A 27,814-nucleotide genomic window follows, 5' to 3' on the forward strand; every position below is an offset into this window, starting at 1 on the left:
TCTGAAACTTAAAAGTAATATAGTACAGATTATTGAAGCTTTTCAACAAAAGACACAATGTAACACAATAATCATTTCATATTTGTTTAATATTGACTAACAATAAGAATGTAATGATTCACTTATGTTATATTGAGTATTTTTTTCTTGTATCTCTTTCCATTTGCATCTCTTGTTGGAAGGTGGATACTTTATATAAATTAAAATTGTTTTTTATAGCATATTTAAGTACATATAATAAAACGATATCATTTGTGTTATATTTATACGTCATATTTATACGTCGTATTTTAAAGAGATAAAAAAAAGGTCAATTTTATTTACAATATTTTTAAATCGAGATTCACACGTAGCAGGACGGTCTATTATTGTAAACGACACGTTCCCGGGATTTTTTAATCCACGTCGTTTTTACATGGACGATAAAAATATACGCGTGTCAGTCGATTTGTCGTTTGATCGAGTGGATAAACATACCGGATAGTTTTACAAATTCCACGAGACTTTTATTTTTAAAATATCCCACGCGCTATCTTTCTCTCTTCACGCATCTACGTCTTCCAAAGTTGTGCGTGTCATCTTTCCTCTACGTTTGCGATACACATCGAAACCAGGAAGATCAGCGAAAGATAGACTTCCTGCCTCATCTTCTGCAACGCTTCTGATTATGCAATGGCATTCCTCGAACCAGTTATACCAAGGACGCATACCATTTAGGAACGTCGCTTCAGATATCATTATAGATCGTATCTAAAAGAATGCGAGCTTTATAAATAAAAGAGGCGACAATCAGAATCATCTTGAAATACCAATAGTCAAGTATAAACGGCCACAAATACCGGATAAATTTTTTTGTGTAAAATCAACTCTTAATCATTGCTTGAGACTAAACTATTTTATGCCAAATTAGTTAAGCATTTTAAAAGAGTATACATATATAGTATATAAATTCACACACTCAATTATCTTAGCACTTAAGATCCATTGACCGTTAAAGGCTTTATTCTATACTTGTTGTGTAATCACATTTGATATTAAACTTTAGGCTATTTGTGCCTGCGTTAAAAGGTCGTCAAATATATATGCGTTAATTTTTAAATGCGTGAAGAGAGGATTTAGAGAGAATTTCACAACTCGTCTTCATCAAGCATGAATAATACAATTTAACATCTATTTATACCGTATTGTCTGTAATCTCATGAACGAGATTGTTTTCGTTGCAAATGTTTACTCCAGTAGTTTGATGTGGGAGGAGTTTCTTACGGAAGCAGTTCTCTTACAAACGTAATTGGCGAACACGTAATTGCCAGCGATAAACGTTAACAGCACGTTTATCTCTTTTAAAATACGCGAAGGCTGCAATTCGAACGTTCATTGCAACAGGCGATTCGAAGGCTCGATTACACGCGTCGCGTTCCGGCTAGCGTTTTCTGATACTTCTCGTATCTCCACCCACTTCTCGTAGCGGCTTGTTGCGATTCCGCGATTCTTCGTGTCTCACGGAAGTTGAAGCTGCTGCGATCGCGAAATAGGCCTCGGCACGCCCTCTTCTTGTATTCCCGGTTGTCGCCGATTGATTCGCAGCGGTGCGACAGAGAAGGAACGAGAAGGAGAACGGAATATGTGTGCCTGAGGCCGCTTCTCGCCGAGCAAGAAAGTTCGCTGTTCGTGCCGCACGCGATAAGTGGTAACGACACGTGATACCCTCCGATAATCACCGTCATTCCGTGATGCTGCGATACAGAGCGATACGATCGAACGTTACAGCTTCGATTCGGCCACGTCGCTTCAGACATTGCAATGAAGACGATTCAAAGAAATTCTTTTACTCTTCTTTTTATGGCCATGTTCGTATATTATTGCCAGTTGACTGACTATACTGAAAATTTATATATAATAGTTCCCGTTATATGGACTTTTATTATTTTTAATTAATTACTGACAATTAAATCACAAAATCGTATACTTATTTACTTAATTTTTCTCTTAAAATTATAAACTGATTCTTCGAACTGAGAAAACATTATATTTATAGAACTAACTATTTTGTATTCTTTCAGAAAATCTTTTTATAACTTTTACCTGCAATTCTTTTTTCTTTTCTGTAATTAATTTCTTATGAATATTCATTAAGTATACTCCGTATAATTTTTTGTAATTATTTTTGTTCTTTAAAATTTAAGCTTCTCTTGCTCTTATTGACTACGCCCATATATGCACACAACAGTGCGTATGTAAAAATGCTGTAAAATTAATAATGCTAGGATTATAAAAATGGCACTACAATAAGCTATTACTTACGACTTATGAATGGCAAATTAATTGAACGAATGACAATGCACGATATTAACATACAATGCAATGAAACGTCCTTAGATTCTTTATTATCGGAGAATCAATGACTGTGGCTATTATTATCTTGCTAAATGTTACACAGTTTTTTAGACTGTGTTCCAAATTTATTGCCAGCACACAACACTGAAAATCTACTGTATACGTTACGTGCACCATAGATGTTTGGTACTAGCAATCAATTTTGGAACACATCCTTAGTGATCCATTTGTGCGGTTATGAAGCACGTCCTACACGGAATCTATCTACCGAACGTTGTATATCTATATTTAAGAATATCAGGAATTCCAGCTGGTGGCCCTTTTCTTATGGGAATTCTTGGTACCTCCTTCCCGCTTCTGGGATTATTACCGCGGCTTATTGGTAACGGGATAATATTCACGAGCGAATAAGTAGCGAAAGCTAAGAAGCAAGGGGATAAGGACGAAGAGAGTATTGGTGCAATCTATGCGAGTATTTCACAGTAAATCCTCTATCGTCATCTTCCTTCCCGCCGACATAATCGCCATCTAATTCCCGATGTGCGATATTGATTATCCCGGAAACCAAACGGGGGAGAGTCGTGCTTTGTGTTTCGCACGATGAGCGTTCGCACCTCGGTTTGCACCTTCGACGCGAGAATTGCATTCTCGCAGCGGACATAACCGATCCGGCCAAGTGCCACTGAGAGAAAGGATTTTGTTAATTTAGCAAGTATCTTTAACCGGTGATCTAACCGGTAAATATATGACAACAAATTATGTTGTTGTAATTACTGCTAGTCTGCTATACCAACTAATTATTAGTAACAGAAACAAACTATATAGAATCTAACCTATCTTTTGGATAGACTTTAGCTAGTTTTCATAGAATTCGTAGATGATCGTGGAGTCTTAAGTAGGAAACCGACCAAGCACAGTCAAATATAGGGAGAATACTTGACTATAGAATTAATCAATTTCTTACGATTTGAGACCCTGCAACCGTCTACGACTTTATACATATATGAGCCTTTTATTTGCTAGCGATACTATTGATTATTTGTTACATTGACGAATTAATTTGCAATCGTAACAAATCGATGGTTTTTTTAACAAATATCACATTTGCTTTCCCTTGATTTGTTCCTATAACAAAATCATTTCTCTCAGTGTGTGTTCGTAGGTATTATACATGAGAGGCAATATTTCGTAATTGTCACGTTCGTTGATTATCGTTAATTAAGGTCGCGTTCTCAGAAAACAAAATCATTTCTCTCAGTGTGTGTTCGTAGGTATTATACACGAGAGGCAATATTTCGTAATTGTCACGTTCGTTGATTATCGTTAATTAAGGTCGCGTTCTCAGATCCTTGTTCTCTTACCATCCTAATCGGTCTAATACATTACCGTTTCGCACTATCTCATGCGTTTAAGTATCAGAGACGATGTTAATCAACGACGAAAGTGTCCCTAATTTTCGATTGCCTCTGGAAACTGGATCAATCGTAAATATGTGATATTTTTCACGATAAAACCTTAATTACGCAAATAATCGCGTATATGGCAGTGTAAATATTAACGTAATGAATAAATTACAAATAACTACGTATTTCTAGTTAATTAGGAATTGCGAGAATAACGTTTAATTGCTACGGAATTTCTGTAGAAGGACGTTGCTCTCAATTAATTGTTGCATTAAATTGCATGCAGTATATAAAATTTACATCGCAAAGTAATTAATATGTCGTAATGCGACCCAGATATAGATCAGATACGTTTATTGAGAATTCGCATAGATTTGCATAAATTACTCATTGGGTAATTCCCATAAGCCGTTGCAATTTATAGTCTATTAGACCGTATCGTTTCTCGACCTGTGTTAGAATGAGATGTGCCGGTACATTGCGGAGGCTGTGACAAATAGATAGATCGATACGTAGAAGGAAAGATCGATCGATCGATCTTCAGATTCAGTAGAACGCGTAAACAGGTCGAGAACAATGGGGGGGGGGAGGAGGGACAAAGGATAGATGGATGTCTCAATTGACGATGAATGAAGGGTGAAGGAACCGTCGAGTTGAACATTTTCGCGTCTCGACGAGAAGTTTCCGCACGCTTGAGAGCCCTCGAAACTTTTCAATAAAGTGTAAACTTACTTTCCATACGTCTCGAATGACAAAGTTCGTTCTGCTGCTATCGTTTTTCGAAGGAATTTACGGGTGCTCGAAAGACGTTCCCGAGGGCGTTGTCGATAATCATTTTTGATGCGCTCTGGAGAAGTTTCTGGCGTAATCCTGCTTCGCTTGTGACAGGATTCGCGTGAACGTAGAAATCGCGGGCGTAATGCAAATTACTCGAGCGCGCTGTATGCTTGTACGCAGATAAGTTTCGAAATATTTTTAGATTTATCTAAAGATTCCTGAAAAGTGTACACTGAAAAAATATACTAAATTTTAATAAATCATTTGTTTGAATAGTATAATTAATTAAATACTTATTTAAAAAAATATAAAGATATATTTATTTAATACAAGAACCATTTGACTTTATTATTTCTTTTTATTGAGTAAATACTGAAAGTATTTAGTTGGCACCGTTTAAAATAAATATTAAAATTTAGAATATTTTTTCTCAGTACACAATAAGAAATTTTCAAATTTGTAGAACAATAGGCTCGTATCAGTGCAACGCAATAATCAATGTCAAGGCTTAATGAAATAACGAGCAATTAAATTAATTATTAAATAACTTTAATTGCTCGTTATTTTATTAAGCCTTGACATTGATTATTTTCAAATTTGTTTAAAAGCCCGAAATCGTAACCATTTGTATTACGTTACGATATAAATTTTACGTACCTACAATATTTTATATGGCTACAATTTAACGCAACAACGAAGGAAGACGTTCTTCTACAGAAATTATGTGGCAATTAAATGCTACCTTGTCAGCGTAAACTATCTGTATAAATAATTCGTACTTTAACAAACATTCTCCCTAATAAAATGCGCGCTTAGTGCTCAAAACCGCGAGACTGTTTCCTAATGTGAAGAACGTGGGCGTAATAAATAATATCTTTGTGTCCATCTTGTTTCCACATAACGAGCTCTCCTCGTTATACGTTATTCTCTACGAGACGGTGCTCTCCGCCGAGTCTCGCACTCTAACGGCCGACACTGCCGCTAATTGCCGTCCGTATAATTACCATATCGGAGAAATAAATACAGAGCTCTTACCTTCTGCGGCCAACGAGACAGCACGCCGACATTACATCCGCGCCGTTTAAAGTCTCGGTAAGATAGCGCGGGGGAGTGGTAAAATATGAGCTTCGAACACATGAGCCAGGCGGCGAAGATTCTAACAAAGTCATCTATTCGTCATCAAACTGTCTTGTTTATGTATTAATAAATGTTTCGATTCCTCACACGCCTTTAATGTCATCTTCTGCAGCGATTTGTCTACCAAACTGTTTGAGAAGCAAAAAAAAAAATAAGATCAAAGCGTTATAAACTCTAGCATTTAGAACAAAGAAAAGAAGAAATTCACATTGTATACGTTAGATTTATGACAGCGTGCCCGAGATTTATGTGGCTACGCTATTAAAGTCGTATATGTCTTTGAGTTACTATTTCTTGGATATCGTGAAACTTGAGCGTCATTTTAAAATAAATCTTGAATACGTGGCCGCAATGCGCGACGTTTGCGATATATAATAATCTGCAAGAGGAAATGTTATTATATTTCGGCTGTCGTCTGCTTCCGTATTACGAGGAGGAAGTAATATCCAAAGGAAAAAAAGCTCATAACGTGATCCTCGTGTGGAGTCCACAATAGCTGTTACGGAGGATCAAAAGATTAACAATGGCCACCTGACGTCTATTTAATAACAGACTTCGTTATCTCGGCTTTGCAACCTCTATGCATGCATCTCCGAACTCTTTCGCCAGTCAAGCACGAGACACCATTACGCAATGCACGTCTCTGAAAGTACATTTTCCGTTTAAATGAGGCTTCTCTCTTCGTGGAGAGATTCGTTATATTGCAAAAATACAACATATATCTTCACGTTCGAGATCGATCTTCGTGCCGCAAAAGTGATGAAAAAAAAAAGCGTAGAATCGTCTCTTTATCACGAGGAATGACATGCATTGTTGTTTGCATAATTGTGTCTATAATAGGGTTGCCACAAAACTGGAAATTAGGAAAAAATCTAGGAATTTTGTACAATTTTCTGGAAAATTAAAATTCTTGGCTTTTTAAAAAAATTTAACATGCGTACATTACTCCAACGCAATTTTGGAATATTATCAACTTAACAATTAAATGGGAACGATGTCGGTAACGTTAATAGTGATTTACATTGCTATGTTAAATTGCTCTCTCAATATAATATTCAACGATTTCCAAACCAGGATAAAATTACAAAAAAATTTCAAAATATTATTAAAAGCATTAGAGAAAATCATGAAATTTTGTCTGGGAATCAGAGAAAATTTATGGAATTTTAGAATGAGAGAAATTTGCGACAACCCTGGTGTGTTCGCGATAAGAGATTCGCCCATGCTCGATTTAACGACGAAACATTGCCACGCGCACTCACGCGTGTCGCAAACGGCAGGTGTCCGCTGATTTTTCCGACTGCAACAATATTTAACGTCCGATTCCGTGCCGGAGCTGGAATGTCTTTCTGGCTCGAATCTCCACCAGGAAGCGGAGTCAGGGTGGAGAATTATCGTGGCGCCGTCGTGCCGACGTCGAAGCGAGACGTCGCGGTCGCTCGCGCGCGAATGTTTTACCGTCTCCTTTCCGTCTCTCTGATTCTCTGAGCTGCTCTCTTATCTTGCGCTTGAGATAGACGAGGAAGAAGATGAGAGAGACCCGGGAGAAACGCGACGCACGCCGGCAGTGGTGACGCCTAATTAGTGACGCCGGAAATGAGGCGTAGGCACCACGAAATTAGTATCTTGAGATATCCACTCGCGCCCATCTATCCGCCATTTCTCTCTCATTCTCAGCGGAATGCTTTCGCTAAATCTCTCGTGCATCCCGGACATCTCCACCGCGTCGGAACGCGTCCTGGAGGAGAACGTCGAGTGAAGCAAACTTCCGAGATAGTTGCCTGACAGGTGCTTTGTGTAACTTAATCAAGGGAAGAATCCACGAGAGAACTATCGTCGCACGCTGCTTTCATCTTACGACCGCATCTCGGTAGATTTTTCTCAATAAAAACTTAAATGGATACTACTTCTTTTCGCTATTTACCTTTCAATATTAAACAACTTCGAAATTACGTCTCGAGTTAAGCTTCTGTGGAATTAATTGCTCCAAGATTATTTTTTAGTTGAGTAAAGATCAATTTGAACTTATCGTAGAATTTATAGACTGAGAATAATATACTCGAGAGAGATATATGTGAATTTTTAATATATAATATATGTACTTTCTGGGAAAAAAATATATAGTACTGCGCGCTATAATTATAGTGATTATAATTATAAATTACACGCATTCGGACCTCCATTAATATTTACAACGTTATTTGAGATTATTATGATATCTTTTTCATGTAATTACAAACTCTATTATTTAACGTTGCGCCGGTAACATGCACATTTGATAAATGTAAATAAATATAAAACCTAATAATATGTAACGTTGATTATTAACGTTGATTAGTGCACGCAGGTACTTCATTATTTGTGAACTACGGAATTATCTGACGTGCAAAAACGCGACTGAGAGTTCCCAAAAATTGTTTAAATTTTTACTTTCACGCTCATTGCGATAACATCCCCTTTCCCTTTTCTTTCTCTCTTCTCCCCTCTATACATATTTTAATGAATGTATGTACGGATTAACTTCAGTAAAAATTTATATAATGGGTTGATTCAGAGAGCGGATATACAAAGAGAATATTTAAATGAAAATGTCTGTCTGCACCAACTCATGTCACTTAGTTAGAAAGCTTTTACTGATGTTAGTGTATTTTTATTCTCTACATGAATCGCGCAAATTATATAAAATTACCTACATTAAAAGAATTACGCTAACAAGAGGGTACATTATAAAATGAGTTCACTACAGAAAAATCCGGAAGAGAATGGAAATATTGCGGGATATATATTTTCTAAATTTTTGTTAATATATTGCATTCAAGATATATGATACATATTTATTCGTTTTTCAATACATATACATGTATATTTTTAATAAAAATTTCTTAATTACAATTTTAGGAAATTATGAACAATTTTATTATGAACGTAATGTTTGCTTTATATTGATAAGTAATTGTTTTTATCATATATTGCAGTATGATTGTGATTTTGAGATGAATAAAAAAATTTACTTACATTTGTGAATCAGTTTTTTATTTATCAAGTCTAACAGAAGTAATTTATGATTATTGTAATATTCTAAATCTTTTCTTCTTGTATTAACTTTTTCGCTACTGCAGTTCGCAACTTTTTATTGCGCTAATCGACATTTGCGTTAGGGTACGATTTATGGATAACTACCCCTCACGTATCAAGCCCCAGCTTCATCTCCCTGAATGTCACTATGGCGATATTAAACTAGCCGGACAATGACGAAGCTTTACAATTTAGTACGTTACGAATAAACGTGTCGAGTTCTCACGCAGTTTCGTTTTAATAAGCAGAAGATCGATCAATGACAACGATAATCTATAATAAATATTTCTATTGTGTTATTATATTGCCGTATCTGCTACTTCCTTACGATAAAAATAGTTATTCCCGAGGCTATAATTACTTCTTTGTCATGACCAGAAGAAAAAGAAACGCGTTCTTGAATGGCTTTTTCGTTCTCCATTCATTCGCTATAGTCGAGAGGAAACGTGGAATAGAAAAAGAGCGGATACCCATGGCCGTCTCGATATTTTATTTCCTTGCATTTCTCACAATGCCGCGTATTCTCTTCGCAATCGCCATGCTCTTCACTGACTGAGCCCTTGCTTTTTGTTGCTTTCAGGGATTTGCGACCAGTGAGCCTGGAAAAAGGTCAAGAGACCCTTAGGCTCAGGGTCTATGCCTGCTACGCCTGGGGTGGGCCCTTCCTTGTCGCCGGTTTGGCTGCGCTTCTGGATCATCTACCGCCTCAACCACAGTACACATTTCTGAGGCCTCGCTTCGGCGAGAAGCAGTGTTGGTTCTACGGTAAGTTCTTACCTCGTCCGTTAAACCCCTCGTCATTTCTGCGTGAACTATCTTATGGACGCGTGAACTTGCCCCATCCACCCGTTACCCTTCTAGTTTGCCTCGCCATATTATCAGATCCCGTCAGATTTGCATCTTCTGAAATAATAAGGAATTACTAAGGGCAGCCCGTCTAACTTAATAAAAAGATATCAAGACGAATTCTAAAGTGTAGATTATTAACTTGATATTTAAATAGCAAATGGTTCTTAGATTCAGTACAGATTTTAGTGAAACTATGGTGACAAGAAAGCTTTTAGTCAGGTCAATGTAAAGCGAGTAGATTTATTTCTAACAAAGGATATTAGTTTTCCCTGTCAAGGGGCTCACATTTCGCGACTGGAATTTCGTCGTTAGCAACGCGATATGAAACAGACGGTCGATACGTACCATATAAACTAGCGCACATCTCAATTAAATAGAGCTATGTGTTTGTTACACGGCTAGCGTAATGATGCAATTGGGGACGAATTACTTGTCGGGCGATATATATGTATAGTTCGAGCTAGATCATTGCTCTAATTAAACTTGGCGTATAATCCAGACTCCCTTTCGACGATACCGTGTCCGCAATAATGCATTATTATAGACACCGAAATGCGCTATTCTTGCAATTCAAAACGATCGATCGATCTAACGGGAATTATTTACAACCACGTCTGCAGTAATTAATAACTGTGATGCATTCGTTTCCCTTCAGACTAGCTCCACGCCATGGGGAAGCCTTTACTATCCTCGTTACCAATAAATGATTCAACCACTCGCAAGCCGAATAATCGATCATTTGCTTGGCGATTAATATCAACGCATAGAATGTGCCTCATCCTTGTGAATTAATTAATTTCCTTGCTGCAATTAAAACCGATATTAATCACCCAGGAGGATATACGAGATCGCTTATCAACCGATTTATTAAGATCCGCTATCTTTAATATTATTACGGAGATTAATATTATCTATTTGCTTATTTTATTTTATTCGTTTCAGTTTATCTTCTCGGATATAACATGCACCGATCGAGTTATTCGTTTAATGTATTTTAATGATGAAACATATGCAGAGTTAAAAATTGACAAATTTTTCGTCTTTCTGAAAATTTAAATATAAGTATATCTCATCTTTTTTTTCTTACAATTTTATAAATTTTCTAAAAAACAAAACATGGGTGCTTGAAACTAAAGTCATTTTAGTAATAAGATATCGATTTGACAGACAATAATGGAGCTTATTATCGAAAGTAATACGTTGCGAGCAGACCGTTATCCGACAATCCCTTGTGATCCGATTATTCTGCCAATTAATAGAACTGGTCATCCGCGCTCTGACAGTGCCGATTAAATTGGTTTTGTTAATCGATCGGTCGTGTCGAATTAATTGCTAATGAAGTACTATCATTCGACACCAACGCGACCAATGTCAGAAAATAAAATGATGTCGCGAATGTAATCGTTGTTACGCACGCATATAAATCAGTGATTATCTCGAAAGATTTCATTTTTTTCTTATTGAATTCTAGTTGTTTTAAAATCTTTATTTTTTTTTATTCCCGATTAGTCTCCGCGGATAAATAACTATTGAAAGTATCGGAAAATTGGTATTTCCGTTTTTTGCAGTGAACAAACTATGGTAGGTTCAGATTGACGGAGAAATCCACGGCTCAAAAAAGTTATTATGAATACATGCGTATTTGAGCTTTTATATACGAAATACATGTGTAAAGAGTACATGAAAACGGTAGGTACTTCCATTTATATAAATATATGCATTAATATATCATTAGTGTAGTTGAGTGACTGCCACTCGACTCGCGCAAGAGGATTACACGCTCCCTGAAATATTACGTACAAACCGTGTGCATCCTCATACGATTTCTCCCTCTGAATGAGTATATAATTATCCATGCGTACAAATAATCGATTACAATAAGGAACAGAAACGGCGGCCGTTGTGTCGGCTTCTGCGTGGCGCATTAACAAGCGCGGATACTTTCGTAAGCGGATTACGCGTCGGCCGAAATATTGTATTTAAGTATAACGTAAAGGGGGACCGAAGATCGATACCTCGCCCCGAAGCGCCTTTAATACCCCGGATCCCCAATAATAACCGACAGACGCGGTCTGCCTGCGGATCTCCCTGTGAATCTCTCGCAGGTCGAACAGAGATAATAAGGTTCAACATCGTAACAGCGACGAGGGGGGGGGGGCATCTCTATTCGTTGCGTCAGACTACGGGTTGTTGTGCCCGGCCATTTAACGACCCGTTTCCCTGCGTAATTCACATCCCACAATCCCATCGCGTAACGCTTCGAGACCTAAAGTTCACCTATAGACGCGCGCTGCAAACACGCCGCTCGCCGGCGTATTAATTACGTCAGGCCGCGATCCACGCCGTTCGCATCACGCTGATTAACGCTCACTTTTTACATTGCCGAATCCGCAGATCCACCCCTGTCGCGGCCAGAGATTGCAATTACAAACAACCAATCCACCTCGTCGCCGCATTCCTCGACCACGACCGCCCGCGTGCGGGTGGGAGGATTGATTTTGTCCCATTGGAAAAAAAGGATATCAAAGAGCCGACGGAGATAATAATTACCGGCGCCTCCCGATTGTACGCGCGCGATGCACTGGTATTTCGACGATTTGGTAAACTCTGCGAAATTGCTTATAAAATTGCAATGAAACTGCAATAAAACGTCGTAAGAATATATCAATTAAGAGAAATAAGTCTATTTTCTCTGTTAAAACAGATCTTAAAATTAGTGCTTAATCAAATATATATATATATATTCCAAAATTTATTTTATATACATATATCCAATTCTGCAAATAGTGCGCCGAAATCTTTTTCGGTCTTAAAATGCAATCATGAATAAAATGCAGTCATGAGTAAAATAGTAATATCATATATTAAGTTAACAAGCTAATAAGGATAATATTAGATTACTTGTCAATTTTATATATGATATTACAACTCTATTTCTGTTCATAATTGCGTTTCAAAACCGTAAAAGATTTCAGCGCGCAGTTTATAGAATTGTGTATATATATATATATAATATAAATTCACTCTGAAATATTAAGATCCGCTTTGATGGAAAATTAGATTTATTTTTCTTAATTGATTTATTCTTATTGGTACGAATTGTAATTGTGAGATTATATACTCGTAATCTTTCGAAAAATCCGGAAAATAAATCGCGTTGACACTTCTAAATCTATAAATTAGAATCATTATCTACGTATCATTTATCACATTTTTTTGTTTTCAAAATTTTGATTAAAAAATTTCAGAAAACGAGGACGAATGTTTGTACGAACCAACAGTAATTCACCAATATTGACAACGTGATCTCTTTCTTCTCTTTTCCAAATATTCGATTTTACCTAATTCAAAAAAGTTCACCATGTCTCAAAATGATGAGAGAAAAAGAGAAGAGGGTATCTCACGTTCATAAGCTTCAAACTTCTTTCACCGTGCGATCTCACTTTTTTTTACCAAGGATATCTGAGCGCGCACAAAAGCTACACCTGGAGGGTTAAAACTATTCTATCCGCTCCAAATCGGAATAATAGTACCTCGTGAGAGACTACATCGGAGCCATCACGAGTTGTTTTCCCTGACACAATGCTCCTGCAGGAGACGAAGGGTGCCGCTTGCGCCACAACCAGGCAGCGAACCTTTTCCCCCTCACCCACGCTATAACGGCACTCTATAACGGCACAGGCTGAAACGATAGGGTAGAGAGATAAACCTGGCGCCAGCTAGTCCAACCCCGTCGTCGTGCGAAACGGCCGAAACCCTCGTTCCCCCTACCTCGGAGCCCGATTATACGGCCCGTACTAATAGGAATGCGTGTATGCACGTTTAAATGGGCCCTGAGACTGTCCCCTATTTTGCGTTTATATCCCTTGTTTCTTGTGACTTATATTTAACGTCGTCGAAACGAATGATAATAACACCTTTAGGCATCCTCGATGACATTAAAAAAAGGTGCATAAAGAGTCGTTTTGAATTAATTCCTTTGTTTTTTAAAGGTAACTTCTACACGGTCAATAATACTGATCAGTAATATTGAATCAGTAATACTGACAGTATGCATCAATAAGTATTTTTAGTATTTTTAGTACAACCTTACCGAATCAGTATTGACAATATTTCACTTTAGTTTTACGTATATTATCTATTACACTATAATATATTGTGACATGGATCCTAATATAAAGCGGTACTGATGCTCGAGAATCAAAATCAAAGTCACTGTCAGTATTCTATATCAATTCATCAATATTAATCATACACGATCAGTAACATTGTTAGTATTTGTTAATACTGACATCACCTTTACGAAAATATCTAAACATACACGAAGAAAATTTTATATTAAGTTTTAATATAATTTTAAATTACACTTTACTATGTCTTGTGTATTTTCGTATGGACCCTCATAACATGATTCCGACTTAACTTTTACTATGGTGATATTATTTTTATCACATAAATAAAGTAATTATTTTGTGAAGCCATATTTTAATATGAAAACATTTAATTTTTATTATGATAAACAAAATTTGCTATAGGTATATATTTTTTTTTACTTATCTTTATAATACTAACTTTCATTCAACAAGATTTGATTTTGTAATAAAAATTTTTTACTATAAAAAAGTGTAAAAATTACGTTATATTATTGTTTTTAAAAAAATAACTATAGCATTTAAACTTATAATTTACATGAAGACCGCAGCTACTAACACATTATAGTAATTTTAAATATAAAATTTTCTCCGTGTAGTCTGTGTGTGTAAGCGAATAGCAATTAGCGATAAAAACTAAGGAATTACAAGGAATTTATAATTGATGAAATGAATCTTAGATATTATCTCTTGAGTAGTACATATCATAAAATAATTTTAATTGTCATATGTAGCAGTTTTTGCTATAAAAATCCGTTTCCGAATTAATGAAATATTCAGATATAGTTAGAAAAGGGTCAAGATTTACCACATAATTTAATTCAACGCAATAATATTTCTATCTTTGCGGATGGTAATTTAAGTGGATTAAAGGGGTGAAGTGCGAGTAGCGTAAAATCTGATAAAAGGAGTCTTATGCTTGGGCGTTATGTATTACTGATTTATAGAATCACTTTTGTGAAATTAGAGTAAATAACGGAATAGGTGTATTCATTATCGTTATTACTATTATCAGTTTGATATAACTGTCACCCGAGAATTCAGGGTTATTCTGATAACCCGGTCGCAGCCAAAGCAAAATTACCATGTGAAATTCATGGAACTCTCCTCGCTTTTCGCGCACGTACATGAATATATATGAGAAAGTACGTATCGACGACTCTAAAAGCGTTCCTATAAAAAAGAATTTATTTTTCACAGTGTTTTTAGAATAACAAATAAATTAAATTCTATTTTTTATAAATATTTTGTAGCTTTATATATATGATTTATTTTTGAAAAAATGTATATTGTAATCAACAATTCGTAAATTAAAACATTATTTAGAATGCGTGCCATACAAGTCACATTTTTGCGCTTATATTCATAGGATCGATTAAACGGACGTTTCGTTATGCTTCTTAACGTGATTACTGAATGGGAGGAACGAGAAAGCGGAAGAGGGATGATCGTACATAGTGGCGATTAGAATAATCGGAATGGTAATGAAATGCAGAGGGAATTATCGGATGCTGAAGAGCCGCGAAAGCACCCCATATAAACCCCGTTTTCAAATCCTTCTTTATTTATCACGCAATTTCGTTTATTACTCGAGCTTAAGAGGACGCAATGAATTGGAAATTTAGATACACAGTATATATTTTATTGTAATATTTTATTGTATTAAGTCGTTTACTGCGTCTTTCAAATTATTATATGTTATACATTCCAAAAAACATACCCGATGAAAACATCACCGATGTGTGACATCTTTCGTTCGTAAATTAAATAGAAGCAATCAGACTCCGTTTTGATCCGAGAAACTAGCCGTGATTAATAGCCCGTCGTGCTTAAATCGGAGCTACAGCGCAAAAGCGGAAAACGTTGAGATGAAAAAAAAAAAAAACCAGACGAGACGATAAAAATGAGTGTAAAGTTGCGCGGCGCCGCTTCTGACGATTGATTTAACGCCTAACACTTTCGGCGACGAACTAATCGGATTTGATCGTGGTGGAGGTGCCTCTCGTAAAGTATCGAACGGCACGCGTGGACATAATTCATTTATGTTTGTTACGGGTTGCCATGGGAGTGAGATATAACTCGTGCGAAACAGCTATTGTTGGCGACCTGCCAGACCCAGCAAATATAGACGGGGCGATCTCTCGCGGCCGCAAGATTCGAAAGCCGGTCCCGCCGCGGTTTATCCCCTTTTTTGCTCGTAAAGCCTTTATCTCCTCTTTTATGGTGCATCCTCGCGTATTCTTATGCCGCCCGGCAGTCTTCAGCAAGATGCACAAACTGAAGATACAGCCTGGGCTTGTTTTTACGCGTCAATCGCCCGATCGAGACGAGCGAATGTAGTCCGACATTGGAATAAATCTTTCATTGGCTTTTAAGGTTTCGAAAGAAAAAAGCTAGGTTTTCTTCAATACGTATTATCATTTGAATCGATCTTGCCACTATATATTCTGAAGAGAAATTCAACGTAATTATTACGAGTAACAATTATAATTCCTATTAGACCAACGAGAATAAGTCAGTTAAGAGGAATAAACCTATTTTCGGTTAAAGCGGATCTTAGTGCTTAAATATTTCAAAGCAAAGTTATATAATATGTACATATCCAATTCTGCAAACTGTAATCTTTTTCGGTCTTAAAATACAAAGATGAATAAAACTAGAGTAGTAACGTCATATTAAATTAATAAGCAATTTCATAATTTTCAACGCTAATAAAAATGCCAGGATTCAAATTTTGGTTAAGGCAATATTTTTCATAATAAATTAAATTATTTACAGTTCTTAAGAGATGCTTAGATTAACATCAAATTATTAATATCTTTCTAAGATGCTTATTAGCATAAAAGAATTATTAATTTAACATATGATATTTATTATACTACTCTAATTCTGTTCACAATTGCGTTTGAAGGCCGAAAAAGATTTCAGAATTGGATATATATGTATATAAATTTACTCTAAAATATTTAAGCACTAAGATCCGCTTTGATAAAAAATAGGTTTTTATTTCTCTTAATTTCATTACCAGTATTAATTCTTTTTCAGTCTTTACATTTCCTTTCCAGAATCTTACGAGTTTACATTTCTGCTGCATTGATATTCTAATCTTTCGTGAAATGTGCTACGCGCACGTCATGTTTCTCTTACAGAGGAGCCAACTCTTGACTTCTTGATGCGTTCTCCATTTCAATATAATTCTTTCTCAGTATTCATCGTAGTTCGCGCGATGTCCAGCATGTCTGATGAAAAAACTTTTTCGCTGTCTGGTGTGAAACAGCGCGTAACAAGACGTCGTCCGATCCCGTTGCGGGACCAGTTTCGATAAAGTTAAGGAATTTGGCGTGGCGTCGCGACTATACGTACGTTGCATTTTGAGACGCTGCCTTGATGAGCAGCCGGATGAGAAAGAGACTGAGAAGAAGAAGCCTGAAATACAAGTTCACTTCTCCGCATTCGTTTAATATTCCGTGCCTTCCCGGCGGACATCGGGATGCAAGTTAGCTCGGTTATCTGAACAGGACCCGCTACACGATGTTCCGAAAGTTTCGTGACGAGCTGCTAAAGTTTGACGTTGAGCTCTCGTGGAAAGCACCCGTTCTCCGACCACCAGGAGGTAAAAAACTGCGATTATTCCAGCTGACGGCGGAAGCTCCGAGAATTGCGTAACAATTAGCGAAGGGTTGATTATCCGCAACAACCGAGGCAGATCTGGTCGATTAGAGAGGTTTAAATCTAATTTAAAGAACTTGAAGTTTAATAGCCGATATCATGTGCTAAAAATAAATTACTTTTCCACAAGTTTGTATTATTATTATTAAAATTATAGATTTAGATTTATAGACAGCATTATTGTTGATGCCTCATCTTTTGAGATGCATCTTTTTATACTTTTATTCTTCTTTTATTGCTTGAAGTTTAATAAAGTTATTATTATTATATTCTATTCGAATTCTGTATTTAATCGAAATTTACAAAGTACTTTTGATAAATTAACCCTTACCGTACTAATATGGGTAACTAGTGACCGAGCGATTCCTATTCGTGCAAGTTTCTTTGAGTCTTTCGGCAATTATAAATTATATACTACATTTTATTATTTTCCAAAATAAAGAGTCAATATTTATTCTAGAATTTTTAGAGATTTTTAAAATTATTTTGAAGTGGTGAAAAAACGAAGAGATTTAGAGTGACCCTTGATGGTATGGATGAGCCACCAAATTGTAGATGGTATGATAAGGTTAATATAATAATAAGAAATAAACCTTTTAATCCCATAATAAAATAATAAAACGTAATTGAATTGAGAGCAAAGTGTACATTGCAAACATCAATGGAATGTCAGGATATTTCAATACATTCTGGCTCTACGCGATATGCCTGTTGGCTTGCAAAACGATCAGTGCTCGTCGATAAAAAGTTACGGAGCTTGATTAACGGTTATTCTGAACAATGTAAATGTGTATTCGATCGTTCAGTTTCGCCGCAATTCGCTGCCAGTCTAATTTTCACGTTTATTTTATTTTGCTATATCCGATATAAGCCACACATCGTGTTTATACGACCGTTGTTGTGTTTATTAGAGTTGCACGACACTGCTTGTGTTTTTGTATATTTCCGCTCATCTAAAAATGTTTTAACAAGTATCAATAAAGAAAACATTGGCAATATTTTCGTATCATTTTATTGTGTATCGTTAAGCGTTTAAAAGTTCGCTGATACGATATGTCCGCATACATTAAAAAAAATATGCGTTACATTGTTTTATGTGCACCATCTATTCATTACTGCGTATCGTGTACACAATTTTTGAACACGAATTCGCGATGGAACAACTTTTCGACGCGGCGCGTATGACGATTTGATTTTTATTAAATAAAAAAAATAAATCGTTACGATTGTCATTGTAGAGAAATATTATTGTAAATTTTTATATTTTTATAATGGACATAAATATCATTTATACATATTATAGGTATATAAATTTTAGATAGATTATTATATTACGTTACTTTCTGTGTGATCGAATCGAAGTCAATCGAAAGTTGTCACAGAAACTATATTCTCTGCTAAAATAAAAATTTTATTAATTAAATTTAATGTAATTGTGAAAATTATTAATTTCAAACATCATGATTCGTTGATTTAGATCGCTATAATCATATTTTGATCCGACTATAATCATAAACGAGCTAAAACAAAGAGAAATGAACTAAGATACACGTGCAATGGATTGCCCAGAGTTTATTTTTATGAAGTCAACATTGCTGCATATAACTTTAGAGTTAAAGCCTCCTCTTAAATATCGAACGTAAAATAACGTGAAGCTTACGCGCGCCATCTAAATCACATTAGATTTAATCTCACGAGCGTGTGGAGCTCCACACTGAGAGAAAAGATATAGTATTGGTAACAAAAAAAGAAAATTATTCATAAATAGCCGATTATTATTGGATTACTTTGTTAAAATTACGAAATACAATATTTTTTTGTAAGATGAACAAAATTTTTTTATTTAACAGTACAAATTTATTGGGTTACTCACGTTTTGTAAATACCAATGTAAAATTTGGTTGCCATTATAAAATAAGTATTCTTTTAGTAATTTCAACAAAATAATCCACTATGGTAGAGCAAGGAGTGTTTCGCGGAGCTATCAGAGATGGCGTGTCTTCTTGTAAGAGAAATTCAACGTCTACCTCTATAAAGCCGAGACGATTAGAGACTAATCTCGTGGACTTCTCGGTTCTCGCCACACCATGATCAATCATGGTAACTATTTTTTCAGAGCGATTAGTAATCTCAATTGCTCTAAATCTATATATATAATATATTTTTGCTAAGCTAATGAAATTAAAAAACGCCAAACATAATCACTCTATAGAAAGTGAGAGATACTTTATTATTCATTTTGTTCCGGTAACAAAATGTTCTATTTCTAATTACAAAAGATCTATAAACATCATACAAAACAGTTTTGTACCATTAAATGATCAGTTTAATTAATAAATTCAACAAATTAATATTGTCGTGATAACCAACGGTTTGATTGATCATATATCAACAAATAGTTTTTGTGTCAGTAACAAAACTTTGGTTATTGGTACAAAACATTTCTCTTATTGCATGACAAATATTTTCGCTTAAATTTTTTAACGGGTCACCTGAAAAATGTAGGATATTAATGATTTCGTGGTCTTTATATACCATAAGTACAACTTTTACAAGAATTTCTCGAGTCGTTGCTCCGACACTTTATTTCTGTCGCGAATCTATTGGGCGGAGATCCAACTTCGAAAAAATAATCGAATTTCTCGATTCTCGCGACCGATCAATTTGAGGTGTCATACACTCGTTTCACATTTTTGTCGTAACTTCCGTCGCTCTTAAGAAAGTTTTCGAAAAAAAATCTCTATTAGGTCAGAGTCTCGCAATTTAATATCTGCGAAGGGTGTATGATATTTGCCACTTGCGAAGCTTTTTACTCCGTTAAGGATTTTATTTATGGATTTGTTTGCGGACGCGCGGATGCCTCCCTGTAGCCGATAAGTGGCTACGGGAGGAGTTCTCGTGGAAGTCTGTTTCTGGCAGATTGCATCCGTAGTTATGGGGTTGGAAGAGTCGTTGGGTCCGGTTGGCTGCGAGGGAGCGAATCACCCCGATAAAAGCGATCAGGGTTTCGGTCACTAAATTACCGAAGATCGAAATAGCGGACTTTGCACATGAATCCTATTTTTACTGCTGTTGTAAAATTCTTGTGTAATTTAAGCAATGTTCAATACTTTGTAATAACTTTGTTACATTTTGATTGATTGTAATACTAGCTCAGTAAATTATAATCAATTCATTTTAATGATTTGTATTGCGTAGGGAAGAGAGAGAGAGAGAGAGAGAGAGAGAGAGAGAGGTGCAAATATATATATTTTATTATTTCATATATAAACTGGAAACATGATCATAATATGTAAATTAATCTTCTGCACAACGCAGCTACATAAACTCAATTATAAGATCATATGTAATTGCATATTTTCCATACATTATTTATATGTTTTGTAGAATAATATAGTCATATAATATAAACATATAAACATGTTTTATAGAATAATATAGTCATGTAATATAAAGTCAAATAATATAATTAAATTTTATGCTAAACTTCAGAAATATTTCAATTTCGATATTAAATGTGTATATGAAAATAATGGATTATTATTAAATCATTATTTTCTCTTGATGCTATTTACATAAAATCACAATTTTGTGAACACTTTTTCACCAAATTAAATTTACTTTAAATTATCGCGTTTACTTCTGTCTTACATTATATAAATATATATTATATCTATATCTACTGAAACTTGATATATTCGCGCAATGGCAAACGAGATTGTAAAGCATGTGAATTCGTATTGCAAATATTTGAATTTAACTGATACATGTGATACGGGATAAGGATATCTCTATCTTGAACTTGAAATCCGAGCGTGCACGCGTACCAGCGCGTGCACATCTCAGGAATTCAGGGAATCGAGCAGCCTTGCACCGGACAGGAACAGTTGGCACTAGGAAACCGATCGGATCCGATCCGCGATTGGGTAAGTGCACGCTCCGCGTGATTTGCCATGATTTCTGCTAAACACATACCGCCCTTTCCCGCGCGCGGATGTAATTTCGACGGGATCATGATGGCATGACGGTCGAGGTCGCGTGATCGCAACGGAATACCCTCGTTGTTGCAACCTCGTGCAAAATTTACCATGTTCAATCGTGCGATCGCACGCGCTCACCCACCTCCCTTCGTGAACGGGTGGGTGGATTTTCCACTTTATTTTTATCCCCCGATTATCTGGCTCCGGCTTATCGCGTGAAATACAATACAACGTTTCGATAGGAGACCTATTTTTATAATTTCACAAAAAAACATTTTCTCTTAAAAAATAGGGCAGGATTTATAGGTGAACAGAGGAGAGAATTATAACAGACGAAAGCGCGACAACAAGAGAAAACAAAAGTCGCGGTTGTTGGCATTGTTACAACACTTCCGAAATGCATTTCAAAGGATCGCGAGCTATATATTCTTGGCATACTTTTTAGCAACAAGAGTTTGTATAAATGTGAATAATTCTGGAAACTATCCCAGCACAAAAGCAAATGTAATTTCTGGTATACCACAAGAGATCACTGTTCCTCAAATGATATTAAATTGAACATGTTTGTCTTTTTTTTTTTTTTAGTTATTTTATCCAATTCTTATAAAATCGTGAAAAAGGACAAAGTATAATAATTTGTATATTTATTTTGCGACAGTTTTTAATTAAAAATCGGGCGAAGGGTTAATCCCGCGATCAATTATGGGGTGAGGAATAATTACGTTCCCTTTTGGAAATGGTGCATACACACTACGAAAAGAGCAAAAAATTTAATCGCTTGAGATATGTGCGGCCGGGTAGTGCGTAAACAACGCTATTCACGAGAGGGAGAGACAAATGTGCAATGACGCTACAGCAAAGTTATCGGCTATCGGACATTATTGGATAACGGAAACAAAGTGCGTCTCGCCCCATTGGTTATTATCGTTTGCGATCGCGAGAACTACCGTTCTTGCGCCCGGAGTCATAAATAATTAAGAATAAATGAGGGAGACGCGTCGCACATTCAGACGTACGTTCGAAAACGAACTTCCGGCCGGCGCGACGTTCCTATTTTCTTTCCGTCGTAACATGCCGCCCGTCGATACGGACAAGAAAATAAACCCGCGTCTGTCGACAGGTCGACACCGTACGATTTATTTGTTTGTCATAAATCCGTCCATCTATTTCCGCTCGCGTGCATTACGAAAACTCGCCTTCCGCATTCCGAGACGCGCCTTTCTCTTCACGTCTCTCCTCATCGATAGATAAGAATTTTATAATTCCATAGAACGAATTTTGTAATTTCGAGAATTACGTGAGTGATTTTAATTAATTATAGTTTATCTCCAAATCTGAACCAGTGGATAATCACTGATATCAGTGCCAAGTATGCCACTGATAATCAGTGAATGAAATGTGAAATTCCTAACCTATAGCTAAGCTTTATTATGTGATCTAATTCATTTTATTTTAGTGCATAAATTCAATGAATATAGTATTAGAAGATTGAAATTAACATATAAATATCAATATTTTAGGATATATAATGTTCAATGCTCAAACCTTCTTTCTTTTTTAATTGAACTTCACTGATTATCCAGTGCCAAACACGTCCCTGCACTGAGAAAAATGGTCTGGTGGGATTAAACAGTAATTCTGGTGGAAAATGGACGAATCAGAATTTTCTGGTTATGTCTATCAGAATTCTAGTTGAAATAACTAGAATTCTGATTAATATAATTATTCTGGTAAAAAAATAAGAATTCTAGTAGATTTTACTAGAAATATAGTATCAACCAGAATTCCAGTTATCTCAACTAGAATTCTAATAAATTTAACCAGAAATTTCTGATTCGTCCAGAAATTTTCAACCAGAAATTTTTTTCAATGTGGGTGAATAATGGCATACTTGGCACTAATATCAGTGATTATCCTGATTCAGATTTAGAGAGTATAGGAGCGGGATAATTTTAACGAGTTAAAATGTCGAGAATTAGCTTTCATTTCCTGATTGGCTGATAGGTACGCGAAAATCAGCGTTTCCGCATCTCGTTGCGTTTTCTGGTGCGAATAGCACATCACTCGAACAGACGCCACGAGCCACTGTCGGAATTATCGGAGATGCACCGAATTAAACATTGCGAGGATAAACCCACTGGTCATTTAGTCGATCGCGCTGTTTATTATTGAACCAGTTTGTGTATGCAACGCGAAACAGCCATCGCCGTTCGCATATCTGCGCCGCTCAAAATCTGGAATATCGACCTGGCTCTGAGGCGTCCCACGAGCGAGAATCGCCATATGATTAATCCAGGTGCAAAGACCATTTCGTGTCGATGCGCCGTTAGCGAAGCCAAAATAGAAATTGGCGTTTGTTCCTTCCTTGTGAAACATGAATTCTAGGGAACCCCGTTACTACCGTTTCGATCGCGTAAACGTCGTCAGCATTATTATTACTTACAGGAATTGTAGGCTCCACGTTTGCGCATGAAATTTTCAGGCTGCACTGAAGAAAAAGTTTGGTAATAATAATCAAGCTTATGCTGAAGAAAAGTTTGCTAAATCTTAATACATATTTCTTTGAGTAAACATTTACTTATAGTACATAAATATTTACTCAATAAAAAAAAATAGTTGAATTAAAATAATGGCTTTTAATTGTGTATCAAATAAATATATGTTTACATTTAGTGAATATTTACTATTCAAACAAATACAATATTTATTAAAATTTAATATTCTTTTCAATGCAGGTAATAAATAATTAATAAATGCTTTAGTGAAATAATTTCAATGAAATATCTAATTAATATAATTACAACGTTAGCGTTTAGTTGAACCAACTAAATGCTAATTTTACTTTTCTAAATGTTTAATAATATAATTATTACCAAACGATCGATTATTATTATTATGTTTGGTAATGTTTATTAAATATTTTACCAATATGCTAAACAAAATACATTTGCTAGCTATTACTAGGCTTTTTTCTCAGTGTAATATGATAAAAAAATAATACATATTATTTTCTCACAAAAATCATTGCGATATAATTTATATCTGGGTAAATAAGCAATTGTAAGAATTATTATACTATAACATAACTGCGTACGAGTGAAATAGTTGTATTATATGATTGTTAAGCAGACTGCGATTTTTTATCTTCTACATTGCAGAATTTTAGATTCGTTCTGTTTGCCTTGCAGGTGACATGGAAATCCTGGCGTATTTCTTTGGACCGATCGGAGTGCTTCTAGCTGTAAATCTTATGTTTTTCGCTGTAACTGCTCGCGAATTGACGTGCGGTCTCTGGAAAGGCGAATTCGTGAAAAGCACCACTGAGAGGTAAGTAAACATTCTCCTCGTCGCAATTGAAAAAAAGGAACTGTAATATATCTTGCTCATTCATTTTCCAGTATTGTTTCCGTAGAAATAATTTATCATGTTTTGACTTTGACTGTTTTAAACGAACACGCTCATTTGCGTGTGTTCTATTCATGAATAACGGATTTCATTAGATAAATTGTACGGAATAACAGTTTTTTTTTCTTTTGTACGGATATTAATTCATTCTTTATGCCAGAAAAGGCTTTTGCACGCTAATAAATAAATTTCTCTGTAATGCAAAATTCAATTTTCCCGTACAATATATGGCAATAATGCTTGCAACATAGTTATGCTTTCTCTTATCAACGGATTACATTTTACTCTAAGCAATATTAGTTAAGCAAAATTAATTTAAAAAAATATATATAACAATATTAAATGAATTCTCTTCTTGAGTGTTGGAGTGGAATTTCATTCTAAAGAGTGAAAATTGAGCCAGTCAGAGTAGCTCAATATTCAATTTTTAAGAGTGATTTTACTTTTTAGGGTGAGATTCACTCTGAAAATTTTAGAGAGAAATACAAGAAAATAAAGCGAACTCGAAATGTTGTGATCAGGATAACATGAATTTAATTACGTTCCGCGAGCATTGTCTCTTCGAGTATATCCATGTACGAGTATTCGGAACCAGGCGATTTATCGATGGATTAACGAAGGATCGTCCTGCAATCTGGTCGGATTAACCGAGACGGCATGGCTCGGGACCAGCTGATGGTCCCCCTAAATTCAACAGAACGGCATTGCCAGCCAGATCTCGAGGCGTTCGCCAACCTTGCGGTCGGCGGTATGGCTTTTGCAAGCATTCCACGATGAAAATAATAACGTTTATTCCTTCGGCGCAGTTTCTTCCCGAGATCGAGAGAAATTCGTAAACACATGTCGCACGTTCGTCACGCGAGACATCGGCGAACCAGCCTTTGTCTCGCGCAAACATTTACCTTACGTCCGGTCATGAAACTTGATGAATATTCTCTTTGCGTTTTTCCGTAGTTTTCAAAGAATGGCCGTTACCAGAGTAAAAGTTAAAAGTCTCGCGACCTTGCTACCGCGCAAAGCAGATAAACTCGTTTGCACGGACTGGAAGATCTGCTTATCTTCGTATCCGACTGATTCGCTCGCTCCGCGGAGTCTGGTTGATCGATTCAATTGAACGACCAATTTGTCTGATCTATTTAAAGATCGAAGATGAAATGATGCTTGGACGTGTGCAAGAGGCAATATATTTTGTGCCATGTAAAAATGAACGATCGTTGGAAATTCGGTTTGGAACACGCAAAAATTTTACCTATAACATTTTGCACGTGGCGTACGAAAATCTCCCGTATAATTCAAGTTTAAATAAGCAAAAACGTGCACACGAAACTGCAAGAGACCGAAGAACATCTAGTCGGAGTAATACGATCATAAGTTCGATCATAAGCTCGTTTCATCGGAAGCGTTCAATGTTTCGTTACAACGCGCAAACGAGAAGCGACTTTTCACAATATTCCGAACCATTTCGCAGAAGACGAAGTGCATCGCTCCGATTTGCTCTTGGCGATGAGACGAAATGTATCGATAACGCGCACACGCGAGAATATCGATGCTCCAACAATAACTCTAGGAATATCCCGGAATTGTGCCAACAGCCGCGTTTACGGGCCATTTCCGACACGCTCCGATGCAACGATAATAAACGCGACGTTGCGCACGGCCGGAGCCGCCGAGGAACGCCCGATCGTTTCAGCAACTGCGAAACGACACTCACACCTTGGAAACGATCAAGTTTTATTGGCCCAGACGAAACGCCCGGTCTCCTGTTTTTCGCGGGAATACGGGACTTTATTTTGAACGCCGAAGGACGGCGCCTGGGCTCGATTGAATATCAAGGATAACTGGTTGAAGATGCAAGGACATGTGGCGAAAGCCAAGGAAAATCCTCGGAAGTTTCAAAGTGTTTATTTCGATTTTTGTTCATGAATATGTGAGCTCTAATATGTAAACAACAACTTAGAAAAAATACAGGGCTGCCCGCACAAAACTGGAAATCAGGGAAATGAAAACAGTTATGAAAATCAGAGAATTTTGTGAAATTTTCTGGAAATTTAAAATTTTTGACTTTAAAGAAATTTAATATATGTATCTCTCACACCTACGCAGTTTTAAAATTCTAACTTAACAATTAAAAATGCAAACGGTATCAGTAATAATAATAATTTACGCTGCTATGTTAATTAATCTCTCAACAAAATATTTAACGATTTCCAATTAATACAAAAAATTTTTTAATATTACTGAAAGTTAAGAAAAATTATGAAATTTTATCTGGAATTTTAATTAAGATGAGGAATTTGTGACAATCTCTTGAAGACTACAAATTTTATCTTTTACTTCACAAGTAAGCTTTAATTTTAAGTTTACCAAGGTAATTTAACTTGATACATGAAACGTTGAGGTGCAGACGACTTGCGTGCAAGAGATTCGACGTCGGAACGTCAAAATATTTCTCACTTTTTTTACGACGAAAGGTATTTGACACTTCGTACTTTCCGATTTGCACAGGCGAACGGATTCTTTTTACAGAACGCAGACTTTGCACGCGTAGGGAGGTTTATTTTATTACCTTCCAGCCGGCTGATATCAGGCAATCGTTATTTTCCATTCGCTCGACGTCCCTTCGATCCGCTTACATCCTCCCGCTCTATTCGAGATTGATATTGACGATCCCAATTCGCGATTTCGACGACGCTATTTGCCCGCCGTGATGTACGTACACGAACACAATACGGCCATTGTTGGCAAAAGGAAACGTAATAGCATATGCAGATTTCGCCTCATCCCGAGTTTGTTCTATGTCTTCAACGAACGGATTTCGTTCATCACGTACGTTTGCATAGTTTCCGGAACACCCCGACGTGGATAAATTGCCTTGCGAAAATCTACGAACATTATACATTCATGACGGTATTTATGAGAAAATAACAATATTATTTTTTATACAACGCCAAGTTTACAGTGACTTTTGTTTTTCATCGGAAAAGAATAAAATAAATATCACCGATAACCTCGGATATTCCTTCCACTGAAATAT

The 27,814-nt window shown here is 36.1% G+C and overlaps 1 protein-coding gene across 1 annotated transcript in view; it reads left to right on the top strand.

Annotated features, from left to right (window-relative positions):
• Positions 1–27,814, top strand: part of mthl1 (adhesion G-protein coupled receptor methuselah-like 1) — a 188,043-nt gene that overhangs the window by 150,464 nt on the left and 9,765 nt on the right. The window contains exons 5-6 of the mRNA XM_018501985.1: positions 9,307–9,491; positions 24,564–24,702. Coding sequence (XP_018357487.1) covers positions 9,307–9,491; positions 24,564–24,702 — 324 coding nt within the window. The remainder of the gene's footprint in view (positions 1–9,306; positions 9,492–24,563; positions 24,703–27,814) is intronic.

The sequence above is a fragment of the Trachymyrmex cornetzi genome, unplaced genomic scaffold (assembly GCF_001594075.2).
Source record: "Trachymyrmex cornetzi isolate Tcor2-1 unplaced genomic scaffold, Tcor1.1 scaffold1462, whole genome shotgun sequence".
Taxonomy (NCBI): domain Eukaryota; kingdom Metazoa; phylum Arthropoda; class Insecta; order Hymenoptera; family Formicidae; genus Trachymyrmex; species Trachymyrmex cornetzi.